Source organism: Hyaena hyaena, unplaced genomic scaffold (assembly GCF_003009895.1).
Source record: "Hyaena hyaena isolate Hyena2069 unplaced genomic scaffold, ASM300989v1 scaffold_411, whole genome shotgun sequence".
Taxonomy (NCBI): Eukaryota; Metazoa; Chordata; class Mammalia; order Carnivora; family Hyaenidae; genus Hyaena; species Hyaena hyaena.
In genome coordinates, this window is record NW_024081040.1 from 690,343 (window position 1) to 713,665 (window position 23,323).

The 23,323-nt window shown below is 44.1% G+C and overlaps 1 protein-coding gene across 1 annotated transcript in view; it reads right to left on the reverse strand.

Moving 5' to 3' along the window:
• Positions 1-23,323, reverse strand: part of KIF16B (kinesin family member 16B) — a 296,460-nt gene that overhangs the window by 91,206 nt on the left and 181,931 nt on the right. The window contains exons 18-22 of the mRNA XM_039252113.1: positions 13,165-13,218; positions 10,213-11,571; positions 6,379-6,531; positions 4,193-4,289; positions 3,173-3,223 (exon numbers count right to left, since the gene is read on the reverse strand). Coding sequence (XP_039108044.1) covers positions 3,173-3,223; positions 4,193-4,289; positions 6,379-6,531; positions 10,213-11,571; positions 13,165-13,218 — 1,714 coding nt within the window. The remainder of the gene's footprint in view (positions 1-3,172; positions 3,224-4,192; positions 4,290-6,378; positions 6,532-10,212; positions 11,572-13,164; positions 13,219-23,323) is intronic.

Sequence of the window (23,323 nt, forward strand, 5' to 3'; positions counted from 1 at the left end):
ATCAAACCGTGTGCGTGGAGGAGGTGTGTTTAGACACTGAGCACGGGGATAGAAAACTTGATCTTCCCTCAAAAGGGCAATGTGGGTGTTCAGAAGGACTAAGGACTGGAGGCTGTCTCGGCCGGGGTCACTCTCGACTCTGACAGTCATGTAGAGCAGTAACTGTACCTCTGCCAGAGAGGGGATGTTGACTTCCATATTTCCATGCAGAAAGTAAATCATGTCAACCAAGGTATCCTGGAATCTAGATGACAACCGAACACCGTCTGCCAAAACTAAATCAGGGATTTCTGCTTTCCAATCAAGAGAAAGCTGAACCAGATCTTGCTGGAACAAAGGATGATTAGTGTGGATGGCGGCCTCAGACTCGGGCATCAGGACACACAGGAGGTCATGGCAAATCTGTTGACAGAGGGTTTTGTTGTAACTAAACACAGTGAGCAGGAGACTCTCTGCAGAGCTCAAGAATCTAATGCTCTGCCCACCAAAACTGATTTGAATTTCCTTTAGTCCAGAGAGGGGCAGAGCATGAAAAATGCCCACTGAGCCTGGAGGGCTATCTGACAGAACCAGAGCACACAGCATGAAAGGAAGCAGGAGCAGACATGCTGGCTGAGGCTCCGGCTTTGTGCAGTTTGCAACAGCTAGCCAGTAAACACCTCTGGCTTCCTTCACGTCACCCAAAAGTTCTGGTACGGAACGAGCCATGTGCTCAAGAAAGTCCTTCAAAGGCAGCTCCTGAAGTTTCAGCATCGGGGCTGGGAATTGCACAAGGGTTTGCTTAAACGCAGAGATCCTTCTAGAATCTTCACATCCTAGGCGACACACTGAGCTTGGGGATCCTGCAGCCGCAGAGGTAGCAGTAAGGCCTGGCGCTCTGAAAGGCACCACACTCTCTGCGAGCCTGGCAGCCCCTGCCTCTCCACCATCGCTGCTGCCAGCCTGAGCTTCTCTGGGGAGAGCATGAGGCTCGGATGACGCCATACGTGACTTCAGGGGTGTGTCCAGCGTAAAGTGTTTCAGAAATGGCAGTCGTCTGATAAATGTCATCATGTGGGAGGTGAGCCCCCTGGGGTCACACAGGCCCCCCACATGCCCCGCCTGGCGGATCACCTCTGTGCCAGCCTGTAGTAGGTGACTGCTGGTATCTTTATAAAGGTCTGCCAGCCTGTGGTAAAAAGAGCCCGGCCCACTGTTTCCTTCTGTCCTGACATTTGCCAGGGACTGTGGAGAGCCAGCTTTTTTAGCATCTAACTCTTTATTGACTTGCTGCTCACCACAGAACTTCCTGGCGGGTGCATCCTGAGGAATGCCATGGGAATCACCATCCTCACTAGAAACCGTTTCAGAAAGGACCAAGCAAAATAACTTGCTTTGTCTGGTCTGGTCGCTTCCATTAGGTAGAGGTGCTTCTTGGGACAAATCCTGCAGCAAACTCCAGCTGGACTCGATTCGCAAGCTGTGTTCCTCTTTATGAGTCATCAGCTCACGGAAATGTCCTGCCCTATGCTGCTGTTTTGTGTCGCTGGTGCTGCTTTTGTTAAGAAATGTGGTTTCAGGTAGACTGAAACGATTTGGTTGGAAATGGCCTGCACACTCGGGATGACCGTATCCGCGATCACTGTTCTGCCATACCTCGTGACCAGAGGGCTGATGCCTTCGCTGGTGGGCTCCCTTGCGCGATGCTGAGGAAGGAGCAGGAGAGGCTGAGATACTGTGTGTCGTGGGAGGACCTGGGTGGTCATTCAGATCCACCTCCCTCCCCTCTTCTCTGCTGGAAGCGTCAGTGACCTCTCCGGGTAGCAGCGGGGCAAGATACCTTTTCTGTTCGAGATGTCAAAACAGTTGAAATGGGGGTTGGCAGCACCTTTTGCAAATCTTTCTGCACATGAAGATTCCTGCAGTCATTGGTTTCATTTTGTAGATTAATGCAGAGGCTAACGTGAAAGCCTAAACTATTCACATTGATTGATACATGATTTAAGAATGGATGTTCTGATTCACACACAGGACATCAATTTCCATATTATTTACCTTATAAATTGCCGAGTATTTGAAAGAAATATGTTGTATGGGATTGACCCACAGTATCCATTTCTTGGTCTAATATTTCAACTGCTCCAAAATAAATCCTAAGATCTTTGATTCAATTTGCAAAAGGTCAGATTTAGTTGTGAAAATAAGTCCATGACCATATGTCCAAAATGTAAAAGTCATGAGGGCATACTTAATGAAAAATCAGATGACAAAGCCAAAAGGAAATTGACAAGTATCTAAACCTCAGTCATATTTCTCTTGCCTCTTGGTTCACTGCATGGGAATCTTTAATTATACCTGCCCCGGTTAGATCGCCATTTCCAGAGCTACAAACCAACACTGTGAAAGGTTTCCGGGCACAGGCCAGGCACAGTGGACACAAAGAAATAAAAGGCAATGTCCTACACTTCACAGGGTTATCTGCTAGAGAGACAGATGTCCAGAGGAAGACAATGTGGACAGCCGGGGTGGAGGCATGGCAGTGGCCAATGTCAGCTAAGCCTCCTGTGGAACACCCAGCCCTTCACTTCTTGCTCTCTGTTCTGTAATATATGGGCGCCATCCGTAAGATTTCTACCACCTAGGTTTGTGTTTTTTTGTTTTTTTAATTTAGGAATATATGGGGAAGACACGTCCCTCAGTGGAGGAAAATACTACAAGTAAAACCTTACAGATCATAGGCCCAAATAAATCTCGGTTTGACAATCCACCAGAGAAATAAGTGAATCACCCAAGAGTATGTCCTTTGAACTACTGCCAACTCAAAGTCCATAAAACGAGCAGGGTTTTTAAATGTGGAGAAGTGTTCAGTTTCATTTCCAAACCCATATCTGATTCTGATTATATAATTCTGCCTTTTAAATGCAGACCAAGGGAAAGGATACTGTTACAAATGAAAAACTGGGCAAGGGGCCCCGATCACAGTTACACACCATTCAAATAAAGTCCAAGCAGTTTTCAACTGGCAGGATTCCGTTTAATTTTAAGTCCATATAATAGCTTGCCTCCCCTATTAGCCATTAATCTCACTGGGACTTCAAAATTCTAATTATGCAACTAAACATTAAGAAAATTTAATCACCCAAGCATGCCATAATTTAAGGCAACCTTATCAATCTGAAAAATCATTACCTACCTCATATTTTAGCTTACGTTGAATGGTGCCATTATGGAGTTTCTCATTATCCTGATAAGAAAATAAAAAGCCCTCTATATTAAATTATAGCTTGTTCATAGCGGGAAAAGAAACTGATTTGATTAGAAATATTTATGGGAACAAAATTCTAAAGAAACATACTTACTCAACAATTATATCCTTTCTATAGAATATATGTTCCCGAGGTAAATATGACTATCAATCTGTCTGTAGTAAGAAAACTGAACCATCTATTCCTAATCTTGAAATTCTAAGAATAATATTAAGAGCAAAATTTCCTTAGGACCCTTCTTAATTTGCAGAACAGAAATGAAATGTTCCTATTTTGATAAAAATCAACATCACAAATACAGATCTTCTCAAAAGCAAAATTATAGATCTACTCAGGATGATTTATCAAGCAAAATTAAATACTTAAGGAAACTGGTTGTATTTTTTGGAGAAAACACAAAAATGTTACATGTAGAATCTTTATAAATCAAAGTAAATAAAGCATTTTAGTAGACTCTATATTCACTTCAGAAGTTCCTTCAGAAGTAAAAAAATTTAAAATAAAGTTTCTCCTGAATCAATACTATTTATAACATATTAATCTCCACCCAAGCAAAAATTAATTTTTCTAGAAAATTTTGTATCTTAATTTTCTCACTGAGAAACAATAATAAGGGGGCCCATCACCTCAACCACCACCAACTTATGGAAAGGTTACCTTGAAAACGAATGACACGGGCACCCAGGTGGCTCAATGGGTTAAGCACCCGACTTCAGCTAAGGTTATGATCTCATGATTCATGAGTTCAAGCCCTGCGTTGGACTCTGCGGACAGCTCAGAGCCTGGAGCCTGCTTCGGATTCTGTCTCCCTCTCTCTCTGCCTCTCCCCAACTCACACTCTTGTCTCTCTGTCTCTCAAATATAAATAAACATTAAAAAATAAACTTTAAAAACTAAAAAGAAAAACAAGAAAATGAATAACTGATGGCTTGGCTCTGTCAGCTCACCCTTGCCACTTCTGCAGATGCACTGCTATCCTCGCCGATCACACGACGCAAATCCTGAAGTCGTCTTTGGACTTCTTCTTCAATGTAAGCACTGATCCTGCAAACAACAGAGATGCGGGAGGTGGTACATAAAGATTTCTGACCACAGGGGTGCCTGGGTGGTTCAGCCAGTTAAGCGTCCGACTTCGGCTCAGGTCATGATCTCATGGTTCGTGGGTTCGAGCCCTGCGTCAGGCTCTGTGATGACAGCCAGCTCAGAGCCTGGAGCTTGTGTCAGATTCTGTGTCTCCCTCCCTCTCGGGCCCTCCCCTGCTCACGCTGTCTCTCTCTCTCTTTCTCTCTCTCAGAAATAAATAAAACATTAAGAAAAAATTTAAAGATTTCTGACCACAGAGAACATCTGAGACCCTTAATTTACTATACCCTTCAAAAAGAAGAGCTCTCTCATTCTAAACCTCAAACATAATAACTCGGGACCTTTTTCTACTTTCTAAGAAATGCAGTGACATGTGTTCACTCTCTGGGTTTTCCTCAAACAAGAGAGAACTGGACAAATAACAGAATCTTGAGAATACAAGGGAGATGACGTGATCCCATCCATGTCTCCCCTGGTTCTCCTTGGTGGAACCCTGGCTCCTGGGCACAGACGCTGGTTTCAAAAGGCTCCACGGCCTCTGACCAGACTCCGAGACCCACACTTCATTCACCAAACCTCAGTTTCTTCACTTGGAAAATTGTGAGAGTTATTTCTCATATCATAAAGTGACTTAAGTGGATTAAAAGGTGGGGGCGGGGGGAAGTGGGCACAATCACTATGAATCTTCACCATTCCCAAGGAACAGTGGCTTGAATGGTTTCTTCTCTTTCTTGTCTCTCTGGGAGAAACCACATTTTAAAGGTCCTCTACCTTTCAAACTGCCTGGTATGTGGCCAAGACAGTGGAAGCAAGAAATGTTGATGATTGAGGCAGTTGTCAACTAAATATCTGGTACCCTAAAGAATGGACGTGAACTTGTATGAAGCACAAGAATCCACCCAGAGAAACCAGTGAGACTGAAGAATTTTAGTCCCAGCTAAAATCCTTCTCGTGGCTCAGACTGCCCACACGGTAGGCTTGCTGAGTTCCAGACTCTCCCTCCCCCATACAGACACCGATTAGATGGATTACTTAACATGAGTTGTGTCGCATGTTTACTTCTTAGCACACTAAAAAAAGAATCTGGTTTCATCTCTCTAAGCATATGTGTAATCCTAGAAACATTTCGGTACTACTAACCAAGTCTTGATGATTTCCTGAATCAAGAGGTAAAGAGATTAAAATTTTAAGTAAAAGAGCACAGAAGAATGGATAATAAAATGCAGTAGTTACCTTTCAGTAATGCAAGGAAAATCATGTGCAGCTGACCCAGGGCCAAGGGCACGTACAAATGTTTTACTCCTCTGGATCTTTTACTTAAAGTTTAAACTAGCTTCACTGAAGAAGTGGACCTAGATTTAAGGGGCTACAGAGGCTCAGACCATTCTGAATACATTTTGATATCCAAATACATGTCACCGAGCCCAGGGCTCATGACTGCCCAATTTGAAATGTCCCCATAACACAGCTAGAAAATAATCCCTTTCTTATAGGCAAAGTACGATTAATCAACTTATCTGAAAGCTCTAAGCCACAGAGCATATAACAATGCGACTCAAGTTGAAAATCATTTTACTATAGTAATATCAGCTATATATGCTATTCATGATCATTCTGAATATCGTTTTCCTAACAGACTGCATCCATCTGTAATTAATGACTTCATAAATTAACTGTATGGTTCAATTAACTCTACTTCTTAGTTCCTCTCAGCCTGGCCTTAGTCCACTCCTTTCTAGAAGAAGTGGTTTCCCTGGGCCTTCTAATTCTACCTTCTCACATAACACTACACTAAAATTCCTCAGATTTGGCTCAAATCTGAGGTATCATTCCTCAACTGATTCCTCAACTGATTCCTCAATTGATTCCTCAAATGATACCTCTCCCCTCCTGGCAGTAAATTGATGGAGACAAAGTATACATACCTAAGGGACACCTATCACTAGTCACCTGATAGATCCCTTCCCATGCAGACTGGACAATACAAGGTACAGCGAAGCATTAAATCACATTGTAAATGTAGGTTTGGCATCAGTTTAATGGCCAGTACCTGGCATCCATCAGGGGGACCAGGTGAGATTTTTCAGCACTGGACGGCAAGCTGGAAGAAGGAGTCTTCCCCTCCACGGTCCCATGATGCCCCTTTTGAACACCGTCAACCTCACAGATCTTCTGCTTCAACTGCTCGATTTCGTGCTCTAATCTAGAGAGATGGGAGTTACATGAATTCATTCATGAACAGTATTTCTGGAGCATCTTCACTGGGTGGAGCATTGTTCTTGAAATCATGGGGGACCTAGACACTTTTTGCAAAGAGCTTTAACTTCTAGTAGTGAAGGTGCCACATATGTATCAAACGAGATATAAGGGTGATAATGAGCCACAAGTTGGGTTCAGAACAATGCTTCAGGTGCTCAAAAGTTGGACAGAGTTTAATTATCAAGGGCAAAGATATTCCCACTGTGCTCTGAGCCAATCCTTTGAGGCAGATGTACAGGATTCTGAGCCCCCTACCCCTTGACTCAACAAAACAGTTGGTCTTTGACCATATATATGGATCCCCCTAAATACCAGTTTGACAAACGAGATGTATGCTTTAAAGAATTTTTAGCCACCACCAATCTAGGAGAACCTGCATGGTCAAGGCAGTTCTAAGTTGAGTCTTCACAGGCCAGTAGGAATTTGGACATGTGGAGATGAGGATGAAGGGCTCTCCAGGCACAAAAAGCAATGGGAACAAAGGCCTAAATCACAAAAACTAGGAATCCACTTTGGCTAAGGCAGAGGGTGTGGAAAAGAGAAATAGGCAAGAGACCTAGGAAAGCAAGGTGAGTAATTTAAGAAATTAAACCACTGCAGAACTAAACACTTATTTTCAATGATAACTGATACATCCAATATGAGGTCAAGTGTAAGGCCAATCTCCTGCTGGCCCAGGCATGATTGGATCCAGGGCCATGAGGCTGGAGGGCCAATCTTGCCAGTAAACTTGGCCCAGGGAATGCAGGTGCTGCAGCTTACTCACTGTGTGAACTTGAGCAAGTTAATGAAACCTGGATCTCAATTTCTTCATATACCAATTTGAAGAGTCAATCAGTCTTCTAAATTCCTCCAGTTCCAAACTTCAGGGATTCTAGCTTCAGATGCTGGCACAGCATGATGCTACTAGCTCTCTGGTGTTACCAACAGCAATTTGAGAGCCAAGTTCTTAACTCTCAGGGATGTGACTACAAGGTCACCAGAGTCAGCACTCATGGGTTCCACAGAGGCAATGCCCAGCCTAACTCAGTCCTTCATCTGTCTGCTGATGAGCAAGTACATACTAAGCATCAACATGCACAGCATGTAGTATTTTCAAAGGAGGAAGAAAAACGCATAAAAAACTGACATCAGGGTCCAGTTGGCAGGCAACGAACCAGAGAACAATATTAATACAAAGTCTCAGAGATGGTAAGGAAAAGGAGCCAGATATAAGCAAGTAACTGCCAATGTTTATAATTAAGATGACATGTACCAGAGTTGGTCAAAGACATCTTTTGCGGGGGGGGGGGGGGGGGGGGTAAGGCAGTGTAAAACATCCCACAGAGCCAAGGGGTTGGCATGAGGCCCTGAAGGCCCACCAGGATTTCTATGGGTGGCAAGGGAAGCAGGGCGTCCCAGGAAAGGGCTGCAGCACATAAGACAAGACGATGAAGTGGCTCAGGGTGGGCTGGTGAGCAGACCTGCCGCTGCAGGACACTTGTCCCCAGTGACTATACCACCACTGGGTAGAAAACATGACAGAGAATGGATTAAATCTTGCTCATAAGGAAGCCAACCAGGAAAGCCAAGTTCAGGGCGCCATTGTCTAATCTAGTTCCACTTGAAAATTTCACACTTGCAGAATTTCCGAAGCAGTTGACTCAGGCCGCACAGCAGGCCCTGGCTTAGCCGTGAGAACCCAGAGAGATAATAACACACAAAACCAACACCCACAGAAAGCTGTGGGCGCATCACAGCCAGGGCGAAGAGCTCAGAATCTGTTGGCCTGAATTAGGTCTTTGCAAAGTCTATTCCAGCAAAACACATGAAGCTAAAAGCATCCTTTGTGTGGCTTCTGGAGGAACGCTGACATCAGGAAATCACTTCCCTGGAAATCACAATACTGTATCCGCTATAATAGAGTATTAATACTAAATGGCCAGGGAGTGAAGCCGGTTGACAAAAGCCAGGGACATCAAGCTAAAAGCCCAAGCAGCATTCTTACTGCACACTGCAGGATATAAATTGAGAGCTTGCCCTCTACTACTTTAAATTTCCTGGGGCTGGAGCTTTGTCCAGCAATTTCATTTACATAACATACCTGCAATAATTTTCTTAAACCTCCAACCTATTTCTCCGAAGTAATAGCATTATAGTTTTTGATTGTTATTTCTTGCTGCTTTGCCAGAGGGAATTACCAGGGAGCAAAGGTAAATAGAACCCACAGTATAAGCGGATCATTTGAAAGGGAGGCTGTCCCAACCTGTTCAGGCCAGATGATGGACAGAGGCTCCAGCCTCATAGGTCTTGCTCTGTCATCAGCATGGATCCCAGGCATCTGCTGATGTCAAGCTGGGCTCCTACAAGCTAGCCACCTGGGCTTTAGTTCCAGCCCCTAAGAGGCGCTGCGGGTGGCTGGACTGTTGGAGAGGGGGCAGGGGTCCAGGCCCGCTAACCTGGGCTTCAGGTAAGATCTCAACTGACCAAGGAAGGGGTCTGGAGCTACAGAAAATGCACAGGCCCCTGATCTCCTCTGCCCACTTCTCATAAGAGGACTGAGGCTCAAAGATCAGAGAGCCTGCAGAGGCCAGACAGGCAGGAAAGGGGTGGGCCAGGGTATGAAAGTCCCTGCAGGACAACAAAGCAGGTGATGTCTGCACACCAGGCAGACGACAGACTTTCTGGGAGTCTTGGCATCACGTCTGCTGGGCCACCAGAAAAAAAGTGTTCTCGAATTCATGTACTTATTCCTTTTGAGAACCTACCATGTAGGAAGCGTGGTGACAGGGAATGGGCGGGAGAAGATACTTTTCCTTTACCATGAAAATAGTGCTAGTTCCTACTTTTATTTTTCACAACATCAAAAGTAGCAAGAGTAAATCATCACCACACTTCCTTGAATATACCGCTGTGTTCGTGAATCACCTGGAGAAATTTTGTTTGTTTAGCAGTTTCCTTTTTAATACAGAATCCTGGGGCCTCCCTCAAATACTGTGAATCAGGAGGGCTGCTTTCCAGTTTCCCAACAGGGGTGGAAATCAGCACCTGGTCTGTGCGGTCTGTGAGGAAGGGATGATGCTTTATTATAACTAGTGCTGGTCACAGAGAAGACGTTGGGCCCAGGGTGAGGATGAAGCAAGGGTTAGGGGAGGATAGGAAAAATTCTGGGGAGGGACTGGGGGTGGGGGAAGAAGGCGAGGAGAGAAGGAAGAAAGGAGGGAAGAAGGGAAGGGAAAGAGAAAAGGGAGGGGAGGGGACAGATGCAGGCGGAGAAATAGACAAGGGCTTGGCTTGGTTTGCATGCTTTTTTTTTCAATGGCAGGGCAACAGTTCTCAGATGAGGATCCTAAAGTAAATGGCCAGCGTGATCAATACCTGAGGAGTGGCAAATGTTTGAGCATCATTAAGGGGCATGGCCCTGGTGGTGATTCCTGACCTACTCTTTGCAGTGGCACAGGGCAGACCCATTGACTAAGAAAATGTTTGGGGGCACTTTTCTCAGCTTGGGTTGGACAGCAAGCATTGGCTGGTGTATTAGAGAATTCCTTTTGTAAAAAGACAGCGAGGGGCACACCGCGCAGGGATGGAAGGCGCGCCCCCTTTGGCACCCGAGGCGTGCCGTGCTCTCCCTGCACAGCCTCACCTCTCCCGGTCCTTCTCCAGGGCTTCCTGCTCGGCATCCAGGCTGGCCCGGAGCCCGGACTGTACTTCGCCGCTGCCATTCAGTGTGGCCAGCTTCTGCCTCTGCTCCTCGATCTCCAGGCCCAGCGTGGAGCGCCTCTGCAGGGCCGAGTGCCTCCTCTCCAGCCTGGCCACGGCCCGCTCCAGCGCCTCCCGCTGCTGCTTCTCCCGCGACTCGAGGATCTCCTTCTCCTTTCTCCTCACTTTTTCCTCCTGACGGGCGATGTTGGTCGTGAACTCAAAGGTGGCCTGGAGCTTCTGCAGCTGGCTTGCGCTGGCCTCGTACTGCGCAAGCTGTTCATCTTTTTCTTCCATTTCTTTCTCTACCTGATAGAGAGTATTGTCTAGGCCGAGGGGCCCCCTGTCCAGGATCTCAAACGCCCTCTGCTTTTCTTCCAACAGGGTTGGCAGATGATGCTGCAGGAGGTACTGGAGCTGGCGTTCTTTATACTGCAGCCTGTATTCCGCTGGCTTTATCTGCTCCAGAGGTTGAGCCGCCTGCCTGACGTCTGGGACACCATTGTCGTCTCCCTCCAATGATCTGAAGCCACTTTCGTTGGCCGACTTTAAACCCTCCAGGAGTTCTCGTTCTTCTTCAACTTCCTTTTTCAGTAGGTCCTTCTGTTGAATCAGGTCCTTCTCCAGGTTGGCCAGCTTGACCAGCTGCCTTCTCTTGAACTCTAGGAAGTGCAGCTGAGCCCGCTCCAACTCCTCGCCGTCGTCATCCCCTTCAGCCCGGGCCTCCTTCGCCCGCAGGAGGGCCTCCCGGATGCCCTCCAGGTCCCTCCTCTCCTCCTCCACCCGCTGCACCTCCCCGCGCCAGAGCAGCCGGATCATTTCCTGCTTCTCGCGCAGCTGCTCCTCTAGGTGCACCGCGAGCATGAGCTGCTCCTTCTCCTGCTCCTCCAGTCTCTTCTTCTCCAGCTCGAGCTTGGCACACTGCTCGTCCTTCTCCCTTTTGAGGCGGTCCAGCTCGCGAAATATCTGGATCTTCTCGGCCTTCTCGTTGTTGTTGAGCTCCTGGAGCCGCTGGAGCTCTTCTTTGACTCGGAGAAAGCTCTCCTCCTCTTGCTTCTTCTTCTGCAGCTCGATTTCCTGCTGCTCCCGCTGCCTTTCCTCTTCAAACTTCTCCTTCTCGGCGAGCAAATCCTTCAGCCGGCTCTCGATGTGGAAACTGCGACGTTTGAGACTCTCCTCCTGCTTGCGGATCTGCAGCTGGACAATCTCGGTCTCCTTGCGCTGCGTCTCCACCTCCTGCTGCATCCGCTCCAGCTCCGCCTTATCGGACTTCTGCTTTTCCTCCATTTCTTCTATGAGTTTCCTGAAATGCCAAACGTTGACCCATCATCATTTGCTCGCTACTTATAAATGGTGCTTGAGCTTCTCCCTAGCTGAAGTGTTCTGAAAATGTACATATGCCGCAAAGTCAAACCCTTTGCTAAAATGAAAAGGGGTGGGGGAACGGCTTTCCTCTTCATTCCCAGCTGCATACTGTTTGGCTTTTTTACTCTGTAACTGTCCAACATATCATTTGCCTAATCTCCTGAAGTAGCCTCTGATATCATTTCTTTGTAGAGTCTATAAGCATAATGTGTTATGCATGATATCATTTTAAAAGCCCCCTGAGCTCAAAGAGAAAGAACCATGCCCAATTTAAATTTAAATGTGAATAATTTTATTCAGCCCAATGGCTAAAACTCAACAGAAATTCAGTTACAAAATGACATTAAATAAAAATGCTTATGCCATCCTCAACTTGTTGGGGTCAAATATCAAAGTCAAGATAATCGACAGTTCATTGTTGCAGCTCAAATAACCACATGCTATTTAGCATTTAATCACTAGTTTAGGACAAGTGGTAATCACCAAATGGCCCCAAATATTAGTTTATTAACACGTAACACAGAGAAAAATAGTAGTCTCCATAGAAAACTGAGATGCATGATTCCCGGGGTTACATGTCATGTTTGGTCTATAGCATTCTAAACTCCAGGTTCCAGAAAACAAATATTCAATTTACAGATTTCCTGTGACCTTAGTTTCTACTTTAATATCTATCCTTACTCTGTTTCTTGGCTTGTTAAATAGGATGAGGGTGGGGAGAAGGAGAAAATACTTCGTTTTATCAGATAATTATATTCAGAACATATACAAACCTCTCCAAATCAGCTAAAAAAATCACACACACACACACAGAAGAAAAGTGAGCAAAGAATTTAAAGAAGCAAATTATAGAAGGGAAATACAAATGGCCAAATAACAAAAGCAAAGATGTTTAAAAGGGGAGGAGGCATAAGTAAGGGGAACTGTCATTCTTTTGGCTTTTGTTTTTTTTGTTTTGTGTTGTTTTGGGTTTTTTTTAATATTTTTATTTATTTCTAGGAGAGAGAGAGACAGCGTGAGCAGGGGAGGGTCAGAGAGAGAGGGAGACACAGACTCTGAAATAGGCTCCAGGCTCCGAGCTGGCAGTCAGCACAGAGCCCAACGTGGGGCTCGAACCCACGAACCGTGAGATCATGACCTAAGTGAAAGTCGGACGCTTAACCGACTAAGCCACCCAGGCGCCCCCTTTTGGCTTTTGTAAACCTCAAGCGATAATCACTAAGGAGGATATGCTTTTGGATTAAATATAAACAAGTCATATATTTGGCGTATTAAATTTAACGAGGGTAGGAAATTTGCCTACTATTCCCTCTTTCTCGCAAGTACTTGAAGATGTACTGTTTTCAAAAGATTCAAAATTGAGGTAAAACTAACCAGCTAGAGAAATGACCTACAGTCATTAGACACATAAATACTTGACACAGAGTCAGAGAAAGGCAGTGAAACACACCCGATGAAATTCTTCTAGAACAGTAATGCAGAGAATCCACAGACCACAGCAGTGTTAAGACCAGTAACCCACACAGCTTACCTCTTACTTTCCAATTTTTCAAGTTCTTCGCGCTGTTGCCGCTCAAATTCAAGTCTAATAAGAATCAAAAGAAAAAGAGTCACTTTTCAGAAAAAGCTTTTCTCTCTCATTCTCTGTATATAGTTGCACGTTAGAAAGAGCATCTATCTTTTAAGTATTATTTTTAATTATGATGGATTAGCACATTTAAAATGTTTTCTTTGCTCTACGACTATGATTAGAAATTAAGACATACGTTGGGTGCTGGCATTCAGGCTGAAAAGAACATATTTGACTTGAATTAAAACAAATAAGGCACCACTGTATTGAAAAAGCAGGGTTAAAGGAAACATCTAAATGATAAGCAGGTCTACTCCATGCAGCTTAATCACTGATGAGTATATAAAATAGAGAATCTCTACCTTAGACATATGGGTCCTTTTATAGGGAAAAGACTGCCAGGTAGTTGAGAGAGAAAGAGAGAGAGAGAGAGAGCACAGACATCAATTAAGAAAGTAATTAACTGGGGGAAACATCAGGAAAAAAGCAGTAAGGTACTTAACAGCCAATAGCCATGCACACATTGAAGACTCTTTTTATAAATATCATATTTCCCAAAAATTGCTTGAAGCAAAGACTCCAAGGAGTTAGCTGTGTTATGTTTGCAATGTTCCCATCATAATGATAGCACTAGTAATAACTGAGTACCCATAATAACTGTGACAGTAGTCAAATTCATATTTTTACTACTTTGTAGATAGTTATAGTGCAGGGAAGTCCATCAAGATCTTCTTATGACTAGGATACAGAAATTACTGAGGGCTACGTAGATTGTGAATGGATTTACCACAGTGTTGTTAGCAAAATAAAGGGGGCTAGTCACCGGAAATTTTAAAACAACTTGCTAAATTATTGATAACAAAAGTTGATTTACTCTCAAATACTAGTCTTAATGACTGCGAGATTTCACTCTTCTTCTTAAACAGTGTGTACGGTAGTTCTTAAACTTCTCCATTTTCTTACTGAGGTAAATGGCAGATTTGGCTAAAAAGTTCAACTATGGAAACATTTATCACAAACTTTCCCATATAACAGGTAAATCCAGACTGACAAAAGTAACCTTTACAATGAGCTAAGAAATATTTCAAAGAGATGTGTTACCCACTTAATTTGGGCTAACATTGAGAGTAAGATGTCTGGTGGCATTTGTAAGCAGAAAAGAGTGCTGTGCTAGATCATTTACCCACGTTAGCTCACTCTGTCTTCCCAGCAAACCCTAAAGATAGCAAATAGTCTCTTCATTTTACTGATAAGAAACCCAGTGCTCAGATATGTGAAACAACCTGTCCAAGGTCATAATGGTGAGATGTGGGAGAGTCAGCATTTGCACCCATGACAGCCTACTTCCAAAACAGTCTCCCTTAGTTCATGAGCAATGCTTGAATGTGTGATATACAATAAAAGAATTAAATCCTTCACTGAAACTTGTCACTTAGGGTTATATGTATCCTCCCATCAAATGAAAATAATCTGTAGATTGCAGGCATTGCCATCCAAGAGAAATCAGTCATATAAATATATATGAAAGGTATTTGCAAGTCCCCAAGCTCAGCACATATGTCAATATATTCAGTAGGGATAAGCTTTCATTAAGGTTAGTGATTGTTCTCTTTTCTACAACAATAAACAGAACCTAGAAAATGTTTCCTAGTAGGTATTTTTTAGACTTCACCACAGTTTAGCCTTCCTAGAAATATTTACACAATGAAAAAGAATCACTAGATATAACACTTTCAAAACCAGAGACTTCCCCTTTGGAGCTGTGTTTAATCTCTAATTTTACTTTCTATGAACAGCTCAGTGTAACCAACAGTACACACTGCTCTGACAACACAGGCATGTGGACCTAAGCCAAATGATCCCCTGAGAGTTGGGAGACCTGGGTTTGGATGAAATCCTCTCACCTGAGGACTGTTTATAAGGGGCAGGTGCTGGTCTGGGCTCTTAGCTGGTAATACCCTTCCTCTGTTCTCCCACCCCTGCCAGGTTGACATGCTTCTCATCCCCATTTTACAGAACAAAAAACTGAGGCTAAGAAAAAGTAAGTAACAGAGGGAGAACTCAAATCCACGTCTGATACACTAAAACCTGGGCTGCCGACCACTGTTATTGTTGCTACTGCTCTGTGTCGTCTCAGGAGGTCATAAAATGTGAGTTTTAGTATCTTCATCTCTAACATGATACTCTGAGCACTTTTTTTTTTTTTTTTAATTGTGCACGGTGTCAGGCACGGGGGTGGGGGCACAAAAGATCTAACAGCCTATAATGGTGACATGGTCCCTGCCTCCACAGGACTCCCAGTCTGTGACAGTCAAGTAAACACAAGTGAGCACCCAATGGGTTCCCAGCCAGGAAGGACAGAGTGTTATAACATACAAGAGCAGGGTACTGATCCCAGAATTTGGGAGTACCTAGAACCAAGGCAAGCTTCCCGAGGAAACTTCTATCTAAGCTGTACCATTCTTCCTCATGCATGATATAGAAATTCAAGAGAAGCTCAATAAAACCAGATCTTGACTTGCTGTGGGAGAAGTGGCAAGACCCAAAGCTTAATAGGACAACAAGAAGCCAGATAGTGAAGAGCCTTGGAAATTAAATACTAAGGACTCTGAACTTGATCTGAAAGATGGTGGCAGAAAAGTATCATGTGATAAGAATGAAAGAGTCAGAGCTCAGTTGGTTAAGCATCTGACTTCAGCTCAGGTCATGATCTTGTGGCACGTGAGTTTGAGCCCCACACTGGGCTCTGCATTGACAGCTCAGAGCCTGGAGCCTGCTTCAGACTCTGTGTCTCCCTCTCTCTCTGCCCCTTCTCTGTGTGCTCTCTCTCTCTCTCTCAAAAATAAATAGATGTTAAAGAAAGGAAGAGTCAAAGATGTCCCCTCAGGTTTCTGATCAGGTTACACAGGAGGTGGGAAGGTAAGAACTAACAGGTCTGCAGGTGTGAACACAGGGGCCATGTATGACTTATTTAACCTCAGAAATTTAAATTTTCATACAAATTGAAAAAAAAAATAAGCCCTACCTCAAAAAGGTTGTAAGCCAGTATCAAATGAGATAATACATGCAGAGTAACTGTAAAGCACCTGCACATATAAGGATCCACTGAGATGAGGAGGAGCACTGGGGACAGAGTAGTAGGGGAGGCAGAAGTAGTAATGGTAGCTGCACAGGTGCTAAGTACTCATGGTGGCCAAGATGAGGGCAGTAGCCATCATCCACTGAAGATTCATTAGATGCCCCATTCTGAGGACTTCGCGTGAGGTAGGTACCATCCTTATCCCATTTTGTACATGAGAGATGGCCATATCACTAGTAAATAATCAATCTTGACTCTAGAGCTCAGAATTTTCATCTTTTCTCCATCCTGCCTTCGAGAAGGTAAGCTCAATTTCATACATGTTGAAGCTAATGATTCCAGAAAGTTATCCAAAATGAGGTGTCCAGGGGCGCCTGGGTGGCTTAGTCGGTTAAGCGTCCGACATTCGCTTAGATCATGATCTCGCGGTTCGTGGGTTCGAGCCCCGCATCGGGCTCTGTGCTGACTGCCGGCTCAGAGCCTGGAGCCTGTTTCAATCTGTGACTCCCTATCTCACTGACACTCCCCTGCTCAAGCTGTCTCTATCTCTCTCTCCTAGAAATAAATAAAACAATAAAAAAAAAATTTAAAAAAAATAAAAAAAAAAAAAAAAAAAAAAAATGAGGTGTCCAGCAGGCAGGGAGATATGTACAAAGGTCTAGGTCTCAGGCCCTTGTCAAGGATGGAGATACAGATTTGGGATTCTTCAGCCTCTAGATTGGAACTGAAACCACAAAAGTGGATGAAGTTACCCAGGATGTATGTATGGAATGAGAATAAAGGAGCTTAGTGCCAAGCCTGCAAGACCACGGACACTACAGTGACTGGTAGAGAACGAGGCTAAGGAGCAGTTAAAGACACAGGGAGAAGGTCAGGAAAGGGTAGGCACAGGAAAGCAAAAGGAAGAGAGGGCAGTAGTATGATGCTCCAGGAAAGTCAAGTAAGACAGAGCCCAAGGAGAACTCACTGAACTTAGCAACATGGAGGTCACTGGTGAACTTGGAGTGAGCTTTGCTAAGTTTGGGGCCAGACAGCAGTGGACTGAGGACTGAATGGGAGGAGAGTAGAGGCTGATCATAGATACAGTAGAGAACTTTGTCAGTAATTTTAGTTATGAAGGGGAGATGATAGTTTTAGGAGAATGGATGCTCATTTTAATAGCTGGAAGAGACTTGTGCATATTTAAACCCCGGTATAAACAAGCCAGAAGAGACAGAGTGTAAACAAACTGGGGATAGAGGTCCCTGAGCTGGCATGAAAATAAAGGACAAGATGATGGCTAAGAGCATGGGCTCTGGAATTAGTCTATCCCAGATCAAATCCTGGCTCCTATATGACCACGGGACAATTTCTCTCCAAGCCTTAATTTCCTCATCTGGAATTAGACTCACAAATAAGCCTAGTCCTTGATGAGTGGAGGATCCAATGGAAGTATATAATGAGCACTTAGCAGTTAATAAATATTAGCTATGAATCCTACAGCATCCATAGTACAGGTAGGAGAAGACAAAGAACAATTCAGCCACTGGGACAGAAGGATTGAGGAAAAGACAAAAGCAAAGCAGACACAGGCTTTGTTGGTGGTGTTCTCTTAGGACTTGTGTATTCTCTGTGAGGTCAGAAAGAAGGTCCTTTGCTAAAAATAAGGAGGAAGGTGGAGAATACTAGTAACACATGAAAGATTACTAGTAATACATGAAAAGGCCAGTGGACAAGAGAACTGATAAGGACAACAAACAAAAAGGGGGGGGGTGGGCATCACTCAAGCTTAGAGATCGTTAATTTACAGAGGCACCGGTCTCTGTGTTGACGTGGCTTTTTCTCATAGCATTGAGCTGAGATACTGGATACAGGCTCAGGGCAGGGAGAAAATTCGCTGGAACCAGGTGGGTCTCTGACAAGTGAAAGAACCAAAAGACCTTCTGAGGCTTTGGGAAGAGGATGGCTCAAGTGTTGGGGATGAAAACTTGACTGGACAGAGAAGTAAGTGGGGATGAGGCAAGTCTTCTTATGGGTGAAAAGGAGAAATCTAAGAAGTTTCCAGGCTGAAGAAGTGAATATGCTTATGTAACCGTAAGTATCCATATGGAATCACCCAAGATGACAGCAGGACCGAAAAAGATGGTGAAGCTTAGAAAGTAAGAGTAGATGACAACAGTCAGGAGGGGCTAAGGCTGGGAGAGGCAGGTGCCATAAGTGCATGGATCAGAATGCTCTGTGGGGCAGGGGAAGGGTGGTCTGAGGGCAGCTGCAGGGGGACTGGAGTCTCTGGGCTGATGAGAACCCTGGCTCCGCCTCAGTAGAAGTTCTCATTTTAGAACGTTTGATTGTGGGGCATCTGGGTGGCTCAGTCGGTTGGGCGTCCGACTTCGGCTCAGGTCATGATCTTGTGGTTCATAGGTTCAAGCCTCGCACTGGGCTCTGTGCTGACAGCTAGCTCAGAGCCTGAAGCCTGTTTCAGATTGTGTGTCTCCCTCTCTCTCTGACCCTCCCCTGCTCATGCGTCTCTCTCTCTCTCAGAAATAAATAAAACATTTAAAAAATTAAAAAAAAAATAGAACGTTTGATTGTGATAAGGAAAGGCAAAGTACTTGGGCCAGTGGAAACTGTCAATCTTAGATGCTTGAGGCTGTCTGACCCCTCCTGAAGAGGGGCATCTAATGATATGTAAGGTTCTGAGTTAAGATATCAGGGAGAGATTCCCATTTTAATTTGTATTGAAGAAGTACAGATTCATTTCTGTGGTCTCTTTCTAAAATGGGAAAATAAGTTTGACTGCTTCCTACTAAAAAGCAGTGTCCTTGATAACAAATGACTCCTCTTTCCTAAAATATAAGAGTTAAAAAAAACATAAAGATGCTCAGTCTTAACTTAAAACCAAGTCCCAACCATTCTGAGTCATAATTAAGAAGTCAAGAACTGTATTTCAAAATACGAGGTGATATTAGCTGTTGCTGGTACTTTATGACTTCCATTAAATATTACATATTTACTAATCATACTTTAAAATGCACCTCCTTCCTTAATCAATGATAATTATTTCAAATAGCGAACCTCAATAGATTGTGAAATATAAACGCGAATGTGTTAAAATCAAAGAAAGAATATCAGCTGTAATTGTATTTTAATGTGGCTTCATTTTAAATAAGTGTAATTCACTATCTTGTTTTACTGGAATTATCTTGGCCCCAAATGCTAATTTCCTAAATGTTACAATTAAAAGGAAAACCACAAAAGGATGTAATTTTTGCAGCTGTTTTTAGCATTTTAAAATGACATTTGGAAGTACATATACTGTGTTAGGTCCAACAAAAAAGCAAGCATACAATCTATTTTTATGCGAAACGGCGCTTTTTTTTTTTTTTTTTTCATTAAAAGACATCTAGCATTTTTAGGTATAATTGCACATCTTGCAATTTATATTCCTGTTATCATCGGCAATGAAAAAGCAAGGGGGTGGGAATTTCTCAGTTCACACCATGACATTGAAAGTGAGACTGTGATTATCAAAAAAAGAAAGGAAGAAAGAAAAATTTAAATGAACTGAAGGCATAAATATCCGAGTCCTTATGTTGTGCCAGTGCTGATTAGTTTTGTGCCTTTGATGTCAGTTCACTTTCAAAAAGAAGGCAAAGAGTTACTCAAGTCCAGCCAACACTGGTGGTGGCAGCTGTGGTGGGGGGCGGACGTGGAGGGTAACCAAGGCTGAGCTCCAGGTCCCGGCATGACTGGAAGGGAGTGACCTGACAATGCAGGTGAGCTGAAGGCAAGGTGGATGGACATGTGCCCACATGGACATTCTCCATAAGTACAGGCAAGGGGGAAGAAAATTCTTAGGCCAGAATTTTTCCCACATGATTTTCAGGTTCCCATAGGGATGACCCCATGGGTATACCACCTGTGAGGATGCACGGGGTCCCACATTCACTGCCTACTGCCATCATCTTGAAATTCTTCCTGTTTGAATGAGAAGCCTCATGTTTACATTATGCACTGAACCCTGCAAATTAAGTAGCTGGGTTCTGATCAAGCATACATCATTCCTTAAAGAACTCCTGAACTGTTGCCTGGAATGTAGGGTGGTAATCTGCAGTCCAGATTCTGGTAAGGGCCAGATGGAAAGCAGTTAGTTAGAAAAGACCAGAACTCCATGCAAGATGATTCATTTCTCCCTGATCCTTCACAAGGGATTAGGTTTCGGCAATAGTTCTGTAATGGTGAGACCAGAATGGCTGACCTTCCTACCAACCTACCACTCTCAGGAGCTGCCAGCCAGTTTCAAACATCTTCCAAAGGAGCAAAGAGATGGGGGTGGATCTTAAAGACTGAAAAGGAAGTTGGATTTGGTTGCTGCAATATATGCAGGTTTTATCCAATAAAATTCCTAACATTCTAGATGTTCTTTAAAGGCTGAGCAGAAACCAGAGACTGCCCCAAGGAAGGCACAGGGAAATGCATGAAATAACCTGGCCATTCATCCAGTCCCTGTCTCTTCATGGAAAGTGTCTGAGGTCTATATATGCATTAGAGACTTTTATTAGGAAGCCAGCAATAGGGGTGCCTAGGTGGCTCAGTCAGTTGAGTGTCTGACTCTCCCTCAGGTCATGGTCTCATGGCTCCTGGGTTCCAGCCCCATATCAGGCCCACACCGGGTTCTCTGCTGTCAGTGTAGAACTCCTTTGAATCCTCTGTTCCCTTTTCTCTGCCCCTTCCCCACTCATGCGTGAATGTGAACTCGCACGCATTCTCTCTCTCTCTCTAAAAAGATACATAAAAAGAAAGATAAGAATAGCTGTTTTGTAGAGACAGTAGAATCGCTACACCACTCCCTCCCTGTTGTCCTTACCCCCCAAATCATTGCATAGCATGTCAGGTTATCCTACAATACAGTGACTTAATGTACAACTGCAATTCAAGGTATATATATCAAAATAAGGGTCTCACAATGCAATTTAGTCTAGGAGGTTGTGAAATTAAATCCCTTTTAGTTAGAAGTCAGAATTTATAACACAAATATCCCTAGTACTCTGGGAATGGTTTTCTAATGAACTTTCAAATCCCAAGTCTAGAAAGTACTCAGAAAAGACTTTCAGGAACCAGTCTTAAGCCTTTTGTATTGCAAATGAAAGTGCTCAAAGAAACAAAAATTGCTTTAAAAAAAAAAGTAAAATTTGATACCAAAAGCATTTTAAGTGAGTTTTCTCCCCAGCCTAGTTCTCATAACAGTGGTAAAACTTGCTCCAATAAATGCAGCCAGAGCCATGTGTTAAACCCAGGAGACCTACCTTATTGAGCTGCAAGATCACACGTGGTTACAACTACATGGAGACTCAAGAGACTGTTCATTCAACTTGGCACACACCCCTACACCCTGCACCCCCCACTATTTTACAGGCTAAGAGTCTGGGGCCCAGAGAACAGTAGAGAGAGGTCCAAGGTGACCTCTTCTTTAGAGGAGCCAAGAATAAAGCTCACCTCTTCCTATTCTTCCTCCATTCTCATTTTGACACTGCAGTTCCACCTCACCTCCTCAATTGAACTATGGTAACTTTTACCCCAGAAACAGCCTCCCAGAAGTTAACAATGGTTCATCATTCCAAGATATACCTCTCCCCATTGGACAAACCAGAACAGTGTACCTCAGGCAATATTCCGGCCACTTGATTCAGCCATGCATGCCACATATCCAATAAATGTGTATCAACACCTAGCATGTACAAGGGCAATGCTGAATAAAGTGCCTTTAAATCTTAAGAGTAGATTACAAGTGAAATAAAATGTGCATGCATATCAATCACGTAGCACATGATGAACCCGAGAAAGTTCCATTTTTAACAGGAGATGGGTTGGAGGGAGAGCATTTATAGCTGCAGGGACGAGAGGACGCCTCACAGAGGAACTGCTGTCAAGCTGGGCCTTGACAGATGGACAGAATAACAACGGGTATAGTGTGGTGAGTGGGGGGAAATCTAGTTGAAGAAAATCAGGAGAAGAAAGACATAAGATACAAGCAAAGGAAGCAGTAAAGGACATGTCTGGCTATTGCTCAGAACAAATAAAGGGAAGTGATGAGAGATAAAACCCAAAAGGTAGACCGCGGGCAGAATGTCAGAGGTTAAGCTGATGTTCTCAGGAGCACCTCCATGGGCAACCTTTCTTCCCACCCCTGTGTAGTCCTCTACCCAAGGCACTGAATACAAAGAGAACAGGAACTCGTAGTTCATAGAGCCGATAATTCCTCTGTTCAATATGGCGTCCATGTGCCAGGGCACTGCCCTAGGCACCATGGGTTCAGCAAAAGGAACCAAGTCCCTGCTGTTATAAACCCTCCATTCTAGTCAGTCGGACAGCTAACTAACAATAAGTATGTTATGGGATAAGCGGTATGAAAAAAAATGAAGACAGGAGAGAGGGTAGAGAAGGGGACATTAAGGAGAGAGCTAAATAGAAGAAGTAACCAGGAGGATGCATCTGGTGCCAACATGAGTGGGAAGCCAGGCCAATGACCAGAAGACAATGTGCGTGGCATGCTAGGAGCACAGCAAGATCAGCATGGCGAAAGCAGATGGAACCGGGAGATGGTGATGGTGTGAGAGCAACTGTGGCCCAAGAGGGAGCGAGGGCCAAAACTACTCAGGGCTCTCCAGGTCACAGAGGGCAGACAGAGCCCTGTCCACAGGGTTCCCTGAGGAAAGAGACCTGCCTTAACTGACTCTGTAGCCCAAGGGCCTTCTGTGAGGCAAACAGTAAGGCGTTCAACCAATGGCTGCTATCAGTGCTTTGAAGTCATGGGCAAGAGGCTCAGAGCCAGACCTCAATGACACAGTCACAGAATCCCTGGTGGAGGAAGGGACGGTGTCAGCCAATGCAGAGCGCCCTTTGCCATAAGATATAACAACTTTTGTTCTTTCCACCCTTCTCCAGATGAAAGTTCATTAACTGCAGCAAATGTACAAAATACAAGTAAAATACCGATACAATCCCCATGATTGTTCCATCCTGGCCTACAGCCTTTAGCCTTCACAGCCAGACACATATATA